Source organism: Pituophis catenifer, unplaced genomic scaffold (genome assembly GCF_029215685.1).
Source record: "Pituophis catenifer annectens isolate HBS135680 unplaced genomic scaffold, rPitCat1.0.hap2 SCAF_6, whole genome shotgun sequence".
NCBI classification, from domain to species: Eukaryota; Metazoa; Chordata; class Lepidosauria; order Squamata; family Colubridae; genus Pituophis; species Pituophis catenifer.
The window spans coordinates 40,293,501-40,309,599 of record NW_027256886.1 but is presented as its reverse complement, the minus strand read 5'-3'; the positions used below and the strand labels follow the sequence as shown (position 1 = coordinate 40,309,599).

At 38.6% G+C, this 16,099-nt stretch overlaps 2 protein-coding genes across 4 annotated transcripts in view; one reads left to right on the top strand and one right to left on the bottom strand.

Moving 5' to 3' along the window:
• WDR33 (WD repeat domain 33) overlaps positions 1-7,745 on the top strand; it is a 72,738-nt gene extending 64,993 nt beyond the window's left edge. For all 3 annotated transcript variants that reach the window (XM_070944947.1, XM_070944946.1, XM_070944948.1), the window contains exons 19-22: positions 2,781-2,947; positions 3,057-3,134; positions 4,608-4,793; positions 6,463-7,745. In XM_070944947.1, coding sequence (XP_070801048.1) covers positions 2,781-2,947; positions 3,057-3,134; positions 4,608-4,793; positions 6,463-6,686 — 655 coding nt within the window. In that variant the 3' untranslated portion in view covers positions 6,687-7,745. The remainder of the gene's footprint in view (positions 1-2,780; positions 2,948-3,056; positions 3,135-4,607; positions 4,794-6,462) is intronic.
• A 3,652-nt stretch (positions 7,746-11,397) lies between these two features.
• SFT2D3 (SFT2 domain containing 3) lies at positions 11,398-13,788 on the bottom strand. The gene is made up of 2 exons (XM_070945325.1): positions 12,523-13,788; positions 11,398-11,858 (listed from the first exon to the last, which is right to left on the bottom strand). The coding sequence occupies exon 1, from the start codon at positions 13,425-13,427 to the stop codon at positions 12,786-12,788; it is 642 nt and encodes a 213-aa protein (XP_070801426.1). The 5' UTR covers positions 13,428-13,788; the 3' UTR covers positions 11,398-11,858; positions 12,523-12,785.
• Between the last annotated feature and the right edge of the window lie 2,311 nt (positions 13,789-16,099).

Genomic DNA, 16,099 nt, shown 5'->3' with positions numbered 1-16,099 from the left:
AGTTCAGCTGCCAGTTCAGTTGCCATTATTTGTCAACAGATAACCCACTATAATTCTTATCTGTAATTTGCTTTTTTATTAACCGGTCATGATACTGAACCCTTTTTTTCCTAATAGGCAGTGTGGTACCACGGTGCCTTGCTTGTGATAATTAATATCAGAGGCTAATAAAACTGCAAATAAGACAGAGAAAAAGGGAGCATAATACAAATATGGTTTGAATGTTCACAAATTTGAACACATTTTCATTAGGTTCTTTGCTGCAAATAGAAATAAGAAAATCCCCTAATGAGATTTAAAAGAATGTTAAAGATAAGTTTGTCCCTTTCCACCATGGATAAATTAATTATTTACACTTTGTCCAGAGTTTTCAAACTCATGAGTTTCATATCACATATGAATGTTCAATTTGATTAGTTAATTAATTGGAACTCATATGATCAAACACATTTGTTGTTGCAACAACAACAAAGTTGTTAACAGAAAGTTAACAGAAAGTTCTGTTTTTTGTAAATAGTTGTTAATATCTACACAGTGCTGTGGAGTCGGAGTCGGAGTCGGAGTCGAGGAGTCGGAGTCGGAGGAAATTTTGGGTACCTGGAGTCGGAGTCGGCAAACAATGCACCGACTCCGACTCCGACTCCGGAGGCATCCTAAACAATGGCAAAAAGACTGCTAACATAAAGTTATGAAAGGACGTTTTGTCTTCCTTAAAATGGATGCATGCACACGTCACAGAGTCAATTATTTCGCTATTAATGTTAGATTTGTGGATGAAAATAACAAAACAATAACACGGACCCTCGGAGTAAAGGACACTCAGGCACATCACACCAGTGATTACCTTCAGAAGTTAGTGGAGGGTGTTCTAGAAGATTTTGAAATTAAAAAGGAACAGATTTTATGTGTTGTGACAGATAACGCTTCTAACATGTTGAGCACAATTGAGAAGATGAAGGCAGATGAAGAAGGTATCAAACAGATATTAGACTTAGAGGAAGACAGCTCTGCAAGTATTAGAGAAAGTTTAGAAACTGAAGAGAATGCTGACATTTTTTTAGACAACTTTGTTGAAGAAGCATTGAAGCTTGCTACTATTCATCATATGCGATGTGCTGTTCATACACTGCAACTTGCCATAAGAGATGGATTAAAAGATCGCCATGCAGCTACATTAATTGGCAAATTACGGCAAGTAACTGTTGCAGCCAGGGCCCCAAAAACAGATGCAATTTTGAAAAGACGTGCAGGAAAAGGAGCCATTTTGGATCAAACAACTCGCTGGGGAAGCACTTATTTAATGGTGAAGCGTTTGCTTGAACTTAAAGACTTCATAGAAGAAATGGACAATGAAAATCTTGCATTAACTGCAAGCCAGTGGACACAAACAAAAGAGCTGGAGAACCTTCTTTCTCACCCCTTCACTGTCACCAAGAGGTTGCAATGTGATGATCTAACCCCGGGTAAATTCCTCTTGGAATGGAAGAGCCTGTTATATCGCCTGAACAAAAATGGAGGGTTAATAGCTGAGGGCATTGCATCTTCAATGATGAAAAGAGAGAGTCTTTTGCTGGAAAATGAAATCTTGTTAGCGGCTATTTATGTCGACCCAATGAGCCGACTTTTATTGAACAGTAAACAGATTGCTACTGGGAAAAAGGCCCTCTATGATGTAGCAGTTCGCATGAAGGGATTATGACCTGAAATACCTCCACAGGAGGATGGAGTTCTTTTAAGCAATAGTGGTAACTCAGAATCATCTTCTTCAAACGAAGAATTAGACTTTGATTCCTTCTTAGACAAAATGGAAGTTGCTAAAGGAAAGCGACGTCGCATAAGCGTTACAGAACCAGTAAATGTCCAAATAAAAAAATTCCAACAGGAGTTTTATAAAGCACTAAAAGAAGTTGAAAAGTATGATCGCTCATCAAAACTTACTGTTGAAGAAGCCATCCTTGTTTATCCAGAGATCGTTAGTGATGTGGCCAGAATAGTTACTGCAATGCCACCCACCCAAGTCAGTGTCGAAAGATTATTTTCAGCCCTAAAAATAATAAAGTCTGACTTAAGAGCCTCTATGAAAGAGGATCTGGCAGAGGCAATTCTCTTCCTTAGAACTCTACATTGAATTGATTTGCATTTGCTAAGCCTATAACTACATTTCAAGATTAATATAAACCATTTCTAGGTTTTACAGATTTTGTTTTTGGTTCATATAGATAAGCTTTGTTTTTGTTCTAAAACAACCAAATAATGTGGTTTGTATTTTTGAACTGGTAAAGTTCCTGTTCCTGATGTTTATGCCTGCTGCTACTATCCAGCAACTTGATTAATTAAATTAATAAAAAAAAATTAATAAAACTTTGTTGTTTTCATTGTGTTTGTCTTTTGCTTAAACTGTTCAATACAGTAGACTGTTGGCTTCCCAGCCAGTAGTCCTGTGGTAATGACATGTATGTTGCCTTTCTTTCCTTCAAGGAATGTATAAAATACATTCGCATATTAATACAGAGGAGTCGGAGTCGGGGAGTCGGAGTCGGAGTCGGAGTCGGAAGTACAAAAAACTGAGGAGTCGGAGTCGGAACATTTATCTCCCGACTCCACAGCTCTGTATCTACATTTGATTTCAGCCAAAAGGCTGAAAGCCTTTCCAGTTTAATAATGTCATTCTGTGTAATAATTGCAGTGTTTCAAAGTTTTTTAAAGAAATTAAAATTTCAACATAATCTTGATACCATGGACTTCTACATAATGCAATATTCTTTCTTTGTTTGCTGAAGCTTTAGGAGAGGTACACCCTCAAGGCATGAAGGCCGAGGACCAAGAGGAAGAGATAGTTTTCCTGGACCTGATGATTTTGTGCCAGAAGAAAATTTTGATTCATCAGAAGAAAATGCAAGGGGAAGAGATCACAGCAGTCGGGGAAGGGGTCGAGGTACCCCAAGAGGTATAGTTCACATTCAATTTAAAATAACATATAATACAGTCCACATAATTCTTAAGCCTTTTTTTTGTATTTTGTAATATCCCATATCTGTTTTTTTATTTTAATATAGGAGGACGAAAAGGTCTTCTTCCCACTCCAGATGAATTTCCTCATTTTGAAGGCCGAATGGATGGAAATCGAGAACCAGGTGAAAATTTTAAATTTGTCCTAGACTTGAGCATCACAGAATACTAGTGTTCATGCTTTATTTTCTACTTGCTTGAAAGTAATGCTGCTTTCACATCACTTAAAAAGTAGCATTCTTAGAATACTTGATTTGAAAGACAAATGCTATGCTATATTTCTTTCCTCTTTTCACTTATCAGAAGCTAGGCAGACTGGTTTGATCATTCTAGAAAGCTTCTGCCTTATCCGTCACTTCAGCTTACCTTTAAAAAGTTAAATAATATATTTTACTCTATCCCTTTTGACCTCCCTGTATGTGGAATCATAAAGACAAGAAATTTAATATTTCACTTTATTGTTTCCCTTATAATTTTCAGAAAGACCAGTCACAATTATAAAAAGTATTGAGTTGCAGTAATTATAGTTAAACAAGGATCAAGCCTTGGTGCTATTGTTCACTTAGACTCCCCTTACATTTTTGAATGACCCACAGAACTTGTGATGACCTGGGGCAACTCAACGAAGGCTTAACTCCCCTTTATTGTTCCAACTTTCCCCCAAAAGTACCATAATTCCCTGCAAGTCCAGGAGCCAACCTCTAAACACTCACTTCCAATAGGTCCTTGCTATTATTAATTCAGAGGAGCAGCACAGTTCTGAGAGCAGCCATAGTTCAAGGAGTTTGGTTTCAGAGAGTCCTTGTCACAGGAAGGGTTTACTGGGACTGCACCACCACCTGGAGTATAACTGTCACTGCGACCTCACATGTAGCCAGGCCAGCATGGCAAACAAGGCAAAACACAGCAAAGTATCCAGACATCGGTAATAGCATGTGAGGCTGGAAAAAGCAATGCTTGTTCCTGACAAACGCTCTCCTAACAGTATCTCTTTAAATCGTATTCCCTGAGCCTTGTGAAGAGGGGCAGGGCGCCTTCCTACCGAGTCGTTGGGTTGCCCTGCGCTGATCCCGCCTTCTCTCCATTCTTTGTGCTCAGGGATCGGGGGGGGAGATAATTGCTCATTGCCGTAGCTCCTCTGCTCCACTGCCTGCCCTGTCCTCCCACCTTGTCTGGTCCTCCTATGCCACCTCTCCCTTGCTAGCGATCCTTCCCAGGCCCAAAGGACCGGGGACTGCATTGTCCCGATCCCCCAATTGTTCTTCCATTGGCCCTAGCTTTGTCTCATCCTCCTCAGACTCAGGCACTGACGGGGTCATGCAGAACTTGTGATGACATTGGCAGAAGTATACCAACATTCATAAAAAGTTAAAGGGAGCAAATTCTTTTTCAAGTAACTGTGTGTGCATGTGTAATTAAGAGTTGATAGTAAATGATATCTAATTGAAAGAAATTTAAGGCATCCATCTCTGTCACACTCACTGTCTGGGTTTGGTTTGGTTTGGTTTTTAACAAAACGGAGTTTACAGAAAAATTTCCACTATGAAATTATTTGCTTGGACTAAATTTCTCATCTCATTGTCTTTTGTCATGATCAGGTCCCCGCCAAGATCATCCTTCTCACGATGGACATTCTCCTGCAAATCGAGAACGTTCCTCCTCACTGCAAGGAATGGATATGGCCTCACTACCACCCCGCAAACGACCTTGGCATGATGGACCAGGAACCTCTGACCACAGAGAAATGGAAATGCAAGCTGGGCATCCAGAGGAGAGAGGAAAGGGTAAATTACAATTTTTTGAGAGATTGAGTAGTATCATATATACATATATATACTAACATACTGTATAAACCAATACACGGAAAAGCCAACCTTCAAATTCTTAACTGAAATGCCATGAAAATTCACTATCTGCAAATAAACCAATTCTCAAAATTTTCATTATATTTTCATTTTCACAATTGGCTTATGTCAGGTGATGCATTTTTCATACTATTTTGGTTAAAATTTTAGGGTTGACATCAGCAAGTGTATATGGAATATATGGGTACTTTTAAAAAGTATGGTATTATATACTCAAGGATAGGCTCATCTACATAGAAGCCCAACCAATTTTGGGGCTATATGTTGGTACCTAAAATCTCAGTTTATCCATGAGTATATATAGTAAATGACATATTGAGAAATGCTGGGAATGAGCTAGTTTGATCTAGTGATTAAGGCACCAGGCTAGAAAGCAATTTACCCATGTCCCTCTTGGCCATGAAAGCCAGCTGGGTAACCTTGGACCAGTCATGCTCCCAATCCAACCTCCTTTACAAGGTTGTTTTGTGGAAAATAGAAGGAGGAAGGTTTATTGAATATGTTCACCACTTTGAATTATAATAAAAATAATAATAAAGGGACGTAAATAAATAAAATAAAATATAAAATAAAACAATCTTAATAAAATATTTAAAAACTATTACTTATTTTATTTTTATTCTTTTTAAAAATTAAATCCATATGTAAAAGTTTGGAATGGCAAAACAATTTATTCCTACAGTTCTCCCCAATTTAAATTTATCTAAATAAATGAAAGTAAATTATATTTAATTATTTCAGAAACTAACTTTCATGGGTTCCCTAGGATTGATGCAGAGACCAAATAAAAATCTTATATGGTAGTCTACTTCTGGGTCACTTTTGGTCACTACTCCTTCATTGCTTAACCTCTGTTTTTCCCCTTAGTATAGTAAGTATTTACTTTGAGACTGAGAGCATAAGAATAAGTCATTCCCCACAAAATAATAGATTTCATACTGATCCATAATCAAGATATTAAAGCCAAAAATATTTCTATTTATCTGATACAGGTAACATTACCAGGAAAAGTTAATTAAAACTCTGAAACGACCCAGGCTAACTGCCATATATACTGTTTATTATAAAGTAAATGTAGCATTAAAATGGGGAGGGGGAATCTGCGTAGCATCACTGTTGCAGCATACTGAAGAAACAGGTATTTATAGCAGTTTCCTTGGTTCTTCATACTATGCTAGAAATAAGAATAACTGGAAAGGGTTGATGTTGAGGAACATTCAAATGAAAGGCTAAGACAGTGAGGTGATGCTACCCCACATGCTGATCATTAGTTTGAAAGATATCATTGAAGAGTGTACATCATCTTTAGTTTCCAAAGACTGTGATCTGACAAAGCATGTAGTACAGCTTTCTTCTTTAGCTATAAATTCTAAATAACTATTAGGCAGTACAGTAGCAGGACTGTATCAATAACTTTTTTAAAAAATATTTGTGGTCACCCTATCTGTTTCTCTCTCTCTCATACAAAAGCACACACAAAGATTCTGAGCTTGTAGAGTGTAAAAAATTGAGATGACATTCTTTATATTTTCCATCAGAAAGATAGCAATAACATGATCTAATTTCAATTTGCCCTTTTTTATTTTAGGACGTGTAAAATCAGGACTTTCACAGAGAATGTCGAAGTCTGGAAGATCCAGTTCTTTGGATGGAGAGCATCATGATGGATATCATAGAGAAGAATTTGGAGGTCCTCCAGGAAACAATCCTTCTAGAGGAGGAAGAAGTGGGAGTAATTGGGGAAGAGGAAGTAACATGAACTCAAGCCAGTCAAGGCGAGGAGGTTCTAGAGGTGGAGGAAGGGGTCGATAGAAGAGGTCATGACTGGGAAAAACCCAGTCTTTCCACTTGTTGCAGAATCATTGCAAAAATAATTCTGCAATCCTACAAACATGGACTCTAGATGGAGATAAGTGATTGTTCATTAGTTCCTAAGGTCTTTTCCAACATTAAATACCAGCTAATAATACCATCACAACCACCTTTGTTTCATTTCCACACCATCCCAATCCTTTGTCATACTTGTATTTCTTAAATTGATATCTGAAGATAAAGCTGGGTTTTTTGTTTTTGTTTTTCCTTTTAGTGATGTGAGATATGGAGCACATCCAGATTTCAGTTCATGTCAAGAACTTGTTTCTATATGTACAGTTGTCAGGAAAAGTTAAGTTGTTTTTGTATGAATACAGAATGCAATTTGTCCAAAAATTAACAAGAGTGTGTGATTTTTCTATACACGTTTTCACATATCATAGAGGAACCATCTCCTAAAATTTCTATGGACATTTTCTGTGTTGGATACATGCACTGCCACAGAACTAGCTATCACAGCTACTTACACAAAGTTTTAAAGCCTCACAAGTTCAGTTAGCATGTTATAAAAATATGTAAATGAAAATCACTTTTGTTGATTCCTAGAAATGTCTTTCCTTTCAGTAACCAAAATGAGCAGAAGAGTTTCATATATAGATTCCCTAAGTACTCCTTGGTCCATAGAGTGAGATATTTGTATATGGTACAGTAAGGACATATAGCTAAAACATATGAACGTTGTTCTGTGATCTGATTATTAGTGATCAATTCTGATTTATTCAGAAAAACATCCCAATATTCTGCCATCTGACTACTTTGAAATGCAATGGAATAAGAAAAGAAAACTTAGCTAACTCCTAATTGAAGTCTGAATGGGCTTCTGAATTAAAGTCTTGAATTTGTTGTTTCTGAAGCCATAATTTAACCAAACCATTTAATATTATTTTTTAAAATGTTTAGATGAACATAGCTTCAGAAATATCAAGAAAGAATACCTAACTTTAGTCTGAATATCTAGACATAACCTAAAAAACCTTTACATATTTTCCCTATTTTCTTTAAAGGTGTAAGTACAGTTTCTTTCCATTATAGTACTGTATCTGTTTTACACTTATTTTACAATAAAATGTCCTCAGTTAAGATGTTTATTATCCAGTATTCTGATTGAGACTATTGAAGTTTATTGATAAAAAGTTGGTTTTACACATCACCATATGATTTGCCTTAGAATGATGTGACAATCCATCACGATTTGGCATAAAAACAAGGCAAATCACTAACTTAATATATATGATAGGATCAGGGATGAAATCCAGCAGGTTCTGACAGGTTCTAGAGAACCGGTAGCAGAAATTTGAGCAGTTCGGAGAACTGGTAGCAGAAATTTTTAGTAGTTCGGAGAACCGGCAAATACCACTTCTGGCTGGCCCCCGAGTGGGGTGGGAATGGAGATTTTGCAATATCCTTCCCCCAGGAGTGGGGAGGGAATGGGGATTTTGCAGTATCCTCGTGGGGTGGGAATGGAGATTTTGCAGTATCCTTCCCCTGCCATACCCACCAAGCCACGCACCCAGAACCAGTAGTAAAAAAATTTGGATTTCACCACTGGATAGGACTTATTGTAAACAATTGTAGCCTAGGAATTTCTATATATCGTGTACATAGATGTTGAGCCATTAAAAGATAAATGTGATTCAGGTCAGATACTACGTTAGAAACCTAGCCTTGAAACAAATTTAAAATATTTTAGAGTCAGCTGTATAGTAAGCCAGCTAACTTATTCAAAACACAATGAATAAGGCAATCACGCTCATTAGGAGTATGCAAAACAGGCATATTTCTTCATTTTTTGGAAGTAGTAAGAGTGACAAAATCAAAACAATATTTTGTACCTACACTCCACTTATTAGTTACATAGTTGAAGAAAAGTGAATTAAGCTATCTTGTAAAGGACTCTTAAATGTTTTTCTATGAGAAAAAAATGACAAATTATACAAGTTTGTATAGAACCAGAACATAGGATTTCTCTGTTTTTGGTAGTTACTTAAATTATAAAGCCTATTCTATTTTGAATATCTTTGACTTTTCCTTACCAAGTAGAGGACATCAATTAGCTTTGGAAATACCTATTTCTGTTCAAAAGTAAATTTGTATCACCACTGTAATTACAAATAAGCAGGATAGTCTGCATTAATTGTAAACAGAGTAGTTCTGTTTAAAATTAGGATCTACATCAGTAAAATTTTCAGTTGATACTTATAGGAAAACTATAACTAGTGTTAGCCGTGTTTGATTGTGATGATGCTTCTGTTCACTTAAAGTAAGGAGAAAACAAGCAGAGTCTAATTAAAAAAGCAGGATGGTACTTTTTAAACTTATTTTCTAGTCTTCACTGTAGTTAACGAGAAGTCTAAATTCTGGAGTCTAGGGCAACTCTCTGTGGCCAAATTGCTGCTGTAAGCTCACCACCACCAACTTACTGCAGGCCAACTCCACATAGCCAACTAGTCATGGGGATGTGCCATGAGCGACTGGAGAGCACGCTGGGTGGGCAGGTGGACAGAGCATGGTGGGGTGAGTGGTGGGGAGCCGGCAGCCAGGGGATTCCTATTTTCATATGCGCTGCTGCTGCTGCTGCTGCCATGACAGTGGCTCCAACTCTGGTGTGGCAGAGGCAGCTTTGAACTCAATGCGGCGGCAGCTAAGGCTATCATGGTAGTGGATGTGTGAAAATAGGAAGGTGCCAGCCGCCACCTCCCCACTGTCTGCCCTGACAGCTCTGTGCTCTGCCCAGCTGCTCACCTGGCTCTCCCTCTGGCTGCCGGGTAGACAATTGTGATGAGTTGTCCCCACAGAGAGTTGACTGTGTGGAGTTTTCCTGTGGCAAGTTGTGTGTTGCCTTTCAGATTTATTTCATTAGTACAACGATCTCTCATTTTTCTTGCCCTAAACCAGTAGACAAAACTAATTTTCATTCTAATTAAAAAGTAAGATCAAATTTAATAAGAAAATATAGAAAATAGTAAAACATTTTAAACAAATTATTGAAAAATCCCAAGGGTTGAACATCACAGAAAAGTAGTTATCCTCATATGCACAAGAATTTAAATAGTGAATGAAAAAAATATAGCTAGTAAATTGGTACATTTGGCACAACATACTTCCATGTCCTTTGATTACTACATAAAATGTAAAAACACATCACATTACAGACATTCTGTTAAGTTTTTAAAATAACATTTTTCCCCATATGTCACATTATACCAGGGAATAGCACAGCCTTTCCGCAGAACTGTAAGGTTCCATTTGAAGTTGTAGCAGTTCTGTGAGACTATGACTGCAAAAAAAAACTTTGTATATCACACAATGCTAGCATTTTCAATAATGGGAAATTTTATATGTGTTAACTCAGCTGCTGATCTGCCAGGTTGCTCTTGTAAAGGTTTATAAAATCGGATTGTACAGATTAGAAGTGAATTGTATTATGACGGGTTTGCATTTTTATCACTTTTATGCAGGGGTTCCTTGAGACCATTTCAAGCATTCTTCTAGAATAAAAAAAATTGAGAAAAGCTGAAATAGAATAACATACTCCAAGTCTGTAGACTAAATTATATAGTAAAAATACACTTGGGTTGCAATCCTATAGCTATTTTCTTGGGTTTAAGCATCACTTAAGTTGTAAGTAGAAAGGATTGTAAAGTTTATTTTATTGTACTTCCCCAATCGAAACTTCTTCAAATAATCTTTTAAATGATTTCATGAAAATTTGTTCGAGTTAAATATTTAGCAACTTTTTGATTACATTACATGACATATGCACAGAAATCACTCAGAAATGCCAATTTAAATTAAAAATTACCATTTTATTAATTTATAACTCACTACTTGATCCCTTCTTAATGCACGAGTGTGGAAGTGCCACTAGATTCAGCAAGACTTGTTTTTGAATAAATTGTCTAGAGTAGAGCTCTGTAGATTTTCTGCACTTAAATATAAGCATTTGCTTATAAGTTGTTCCTTTCATTAATAAAACACCTATGACATAAGACCTTTCTTATTAAATAATATACATTTAGACATAGTTATTGCATGTACAGGTAATCCTCGATTTACGACCACAATTGAGCCCAAAGTGAAAAATTTGAAAAAAGTGAGTTTTGTCCCATTTTACGACCTTTCTTGCCATAGTTGTTAAGTGAATCACTGCAGTTAATAAGTTAGTAACCCGGTTGTTAAGTGAATTTGGCTTTCCCATTGACTTTGCTTACCAGGTCATAAAAGGTGAAAACATGATCTTGGGGAATAGCAACGGTCATAAATATGAACCAGCAGCCAAGCATCTGAATTTTGATAAGGTGATCATGGGGATGCTGCAAAGGTTGTAACTGTGAAAAATAGTCATACATTACATTTTTCAGTGCCGTTATAACTTTGAATGATCACTAAATGAACTGTTGTAAGTTGAGGACTACCTGTATTTAACCTATTAGAAATTATTTTCTAGAATGTGCTAGTTTATTAAGCATTTAAGTTTAAATTTTAAACATATTTCCCTAGATTTAACGCTTTTGACTTCAGAGAATACGATATGTAAGAGGTATGCTTTGCAGGCTACAATTTTAAGAGAAAATGTACATTTGCACTGCAAAATTGTGACACCAGCCCTGAATTTATGTAGTTTGTAGATGTAATAACAAGGCAAACTGGGTTGTTCTTACACTTTTAATACATGATTAAAGCAAAATAATTTATAGATTCCTCTCAGTCCATTTCTCCTACTGATTATTCACTTCCCTCAGGAAAAAACAATCACTTGCCCTAATTTGTATTTGGGGCAAATATTTCTGATAGCCAGATCCAGACCCAGTTAAAATGTAGGAGGGGACTGGTAGGAAAGCAATAGAAGGGAGTTTTGTACAGGGCAACCCTCTCCTGCTGATGTTGCGCTGGCAATAGCTGCTCAGTGGGAAAGCTCTCCTGTTTTAAATGGGCAACTCTTTCCCACCATGCAGACAAAATGGGTGCCTGGAGCAAAGGTTTGGCGTATCTTTCAAATTCCCCAAGGGATAGGTCACAGGGACCAAGATGCTTTGTATTTCTGACTAGTCCATCAACTCACCTCTGACCATCAGTCTAGCACTCTTGAAAGATGTGAAGAGGGAAGGAGAACTATGTGAGAGAAAAAAGAAACACAGCAAGGTAAAATGAGAGAGAGCAAGAGGGTTAGACAGTTGACACTAATGGGTTTCTTCTTCTTCAGGCTATTCAGAAATACATTATAGATGCAAAAGCATTGTTGGAATGCAGAAGAGGAGCACAGAGTAAAGGAGGTGGGAATGATCAACTCTTTGAGAAATGGAATTCCAGAACATGTACAGAATATATGTTCATGTGTATGGCTTTACATGCTAATTTCACCATTCAGATAATATTCTAAAGGAACACATCTCTAACAAACAATATACCTAACCTCATATAACCCAGGTCTAGTCTGCAGTCCAGGACAAAGTGGCCAATAGGGCAGTACCACTGACTGGAATGGAGAAGTTGTAGTCACAGCAGTTGAAAGGCTAATAGCAACTGGACCAATCCAATAACACCATCAATTAAATTGTTGACAAAGCATCCTAATCACACCCACCCCAAAATTGTGTCAGAAGAGGGAAAACACTTCAATAACTGGAATAGGTAAAGGATATGTTAAGCTGCCTCCTTTTTAGCCCAAGAGTGAGAGAAATCACAAGGCTGTAAATTTTAAAAATGGTTAAATGGGGTAGTTTGTGCAATGGTCAGAAGAACACACAGACTCTACAAAACCTTTGGCTCTTTCTACCTGCCAGTGTAGGTAGTTCAGTTTCAAGTCACATCTTTTGTTTTAATACTTTAATATTCTCAGCAGTCAAACAACCACAGTGAGGCAAATGAATTATCTCCCGGAATTCACAATAGTCGCAGAAAGAAACTTTCTATTCAAGGATTCCTGGAATTCAAGCTGCATATCCTGCTCTGCGCGTTGCTTTGAAAAGCGGCCCGGGGTGCCTCCTCACGGAGCAGTCTTCCCAAGCCCGGGAGTTGGACTTCCGACGACAGAGTAACTCACACTGGAAGAGCTTTAGAAACACTTCGTCGCACGAAGCTCCCCAGGAAGCTGCTGGCATAGCGCAAACCGGCAGCACCGCCAGGCAACGAGGAAAACAAGTAGGCGCCTCCGGCTCCCAGCTGGACCACAGCACCCAGCACCGTGAGCAGCGTACTTCGGAGCCCGAGAGCAGCGTACAGAGTTCCGCCCACGGAGCCCAAATACAGGATGGCCAGGCCGCGCCGGTCAGGCTCGCCCAGGATGCGACTCGGGCCCCGCAAGAAACCAGCGGCTCCCAACGCAAAGGCCGAGCCCAAGGACCAGAGCAGCGCGAACTTCCGAAGCAGCAGAAGCGAGCCATAAAGCGCGGCGAGGCCGAAACAGAGAGCAGCCAGCAGCAGACACAGGGCGCTCCCCACCAGTCTCTGCCAACGGGACACCCCTGTCGGTAGCCACGGCTCCGGCTCCGCCTCGGCCGCCCCCGACCACGTTCCTGTCGCGGGGAAAGGGTTCATGCGCCGCAGCCAGACGCCCAAGCCCGAGCCGGTTTCTTCTGCCTCATCCTGAGGAGGGGCCTGAGGAACCGACAAAACCGTCGAGCCGCCGCCGCCCTTGGACTGAGCTAAATATTCTTGCAGTTGACGGTTCAGATCTGCCATCTTGGCGAGGAATCTCTAAGGAACAGGCGGGAGGCGAAGACAATAGATGGGCAAGGAGGCTGCTCTTCGGCCCGGTGCTTCTGGAACGGTGGGACGCAGCCGCCTTAGCAAAGCGGCACTGCTAAGCAAGCAGTCGGCCGCCTTGGTTTGGTCTCTTTAAAAAAAAAAAAAAACAGGCACCAACTTCAAACACGTGATCCTCGCTCAGGCAACTGCCTGCGTGCGTGCATACAAAGGTTCAGATGGGCGGAGGAGGAGCCTGCGCAGGTAGCCCTGGCCTCGCGACTCTCCCACCTCCTCGCGGCCGCCTGAACGAGAAGAACATTTTCTGGGCGCCCTTTGGACGGGCAACTTCATCTCACTCTTTTGGCTTCAAAAGCATCAACTGCGCATTCGCAAAAGGCTGGAGAAACGGGGGCGGTACTTCCGCACTCTAGAGCCGCGGGGAAAGACGTGATTCGGCTATTGGTTGGCAATTGCTAGGGAGAGGGCAGAACTTGATAATACTCAAAGTTTGTTGTGCTCTTTGTTAAGTATGTTAGATTAACTATTACTCCATAGCGGGAACATTATGGCCCTAGAGTAGGGGCTCTTTATTTTCATTTTGATCAATACTTCATAATTTCTAAGCAAGAGGACAAAAAGACCCGAAAGTTAGGGACAAACGATCATGGGAAAAAATCTGTGTAGTCACTAGGAATTGAAAATGACGTCATATCAGTAATCAAATGGACAAAAATTGATATTTCCCATTATTAGTACATTTATGGTGAGCATATTTTCTCTGGTACATCAACATTCAAAATAAAATAAACCATTAGCAATTAAGCAGATCCTCCCCCATAACTTCAAGCATTATCCCAAAACCTTTCACCTTGTTTGCTGCTGATTGCACCTACGTTTTTGTGAAAGAAATCCAAGTGAATGCAAAAAAAACATTTTCGGTGACGTTGCACTTCATGGTCTTAAGAAGTTTATCATCCAGCTGAATCTAGTTTGGTGCTTTAATTGCCAAAAAAATTCTCAACATCCTTGAATCCTTTCCAGGTGATTTTCTCTGGCCCCACTAACAAATCTTTGAACTGCTTGTGATTGATGGCATATCTGATCTGTGGATCAATAAAAATGCCTTCCTTAATCTTGGCATCAGTTATTCTTGGAAACATCTGTCCAAAATAATGAAAACCTTTATCTTGTTCATCAGTTTCACAATTTTTTTCAGAGTTTTATGTAAGGTCACGTGAACCGAAGGCAAAAATATTTTTGGGGTCAACAAGTGGTTCATGTGCCAAATTTTTCTGTGCTGGAACCAAATTCTTTGAAAATTGTCATTTCTTTTTAATATAATGTCATTCTCTTCCATAACTGTCCCATTTATATCAGTAACTACTTGATATATCTGAGCTGCATTCCAAGCAGCAGAACCATTACTTTTGAGTTCTCCACAATATTCCAGTTGTACTTGGTGTACTGAATGTTTTTGTATGTTTTTTCATGTATGCAGCATAGCCAACAAGTACTGGAGGGTCTACATTGCCATTTTGTAAAAACAGATTTTTATAAAACAGTATGAGATAGGTTGAATTACAGGTTATTTTCATGATTCACAGCCAAAAATCTATAAGACACACCTAAAAGTGTTCAAGAAGCAAAATCCAGTAGAATAAGGTTGGGTTATTATTGCAGTTACTCTTAGATATTGTAAATGCAGTAATAAACACATCTGAACTGCGTTGATCTAACCCATGTGCATTTACAACATACTCCAGTTCCAGACATAATATATTGATTATAGATATATACCAATCCATGTACTCTTGGCAATGTACTCTTGGATCCAGGCTCTTGGCAATGTTCTACCTCATGTTTTCAAATTCCCCAAGCTCATTTCTGAAAAAGAGATCAAAATGTGTACGATCCCTCAATCCCATATGCTAGATATATTCATTACAACTTTACTGGTAATGAAAATTATTTTTGTTTAAATTTCATAATTTAATTGTATTAATACTTAATAAGTGTTGTTAACATTATTGCACTAACTTTATCTCCTTAAATTTTTGTCATATTCTGACAAAATAGAATGCATGCATAAATCATTTTCTTTGTTATGACCAAGATTGACCATTTTGGGGGAGTACCATTGAAGATAGTTGATGGACCAATAACAAATCCACCCTCCCACCCTCCCCTGTACATTCTGTGCCCTCTCCGCACCTTTTAATTGTAACCTGTATTTTTATTGGGTTTATAGATGTATATTTTATGGTTTTATTGCTTTTAATGTTGTAAGTCGCATAGAGCTGCCTCTAAGCAACATGGACTGCAAACAAATTTAATAAATTCTGTAATAGTGGTTGTTGGGACATAATGGACTAAAGTGGGAACCACTAAACTAAAAACATAATAGCTCTATTGTTGTACAGGTAGTCCTCAACTTACAACCACAATTGAGCCCAAAATTTATGTTGCCAAATGAGACATTTGTTAAGTGAGTTTTGCCCCATTTTACGACTTTTCTTGGCACAGTCATTAAGTGAATTATTGCAGTTGTTGAGTTAGTCGCATGATTGTTAAGTGAATCTGGCTTCCCCATTGACTTTGCTTGTCAAAAGGTCGCAAAAGGGGGGTCACGTGGCCCCAGGGCACCGCAACCATCATAAATATGAATT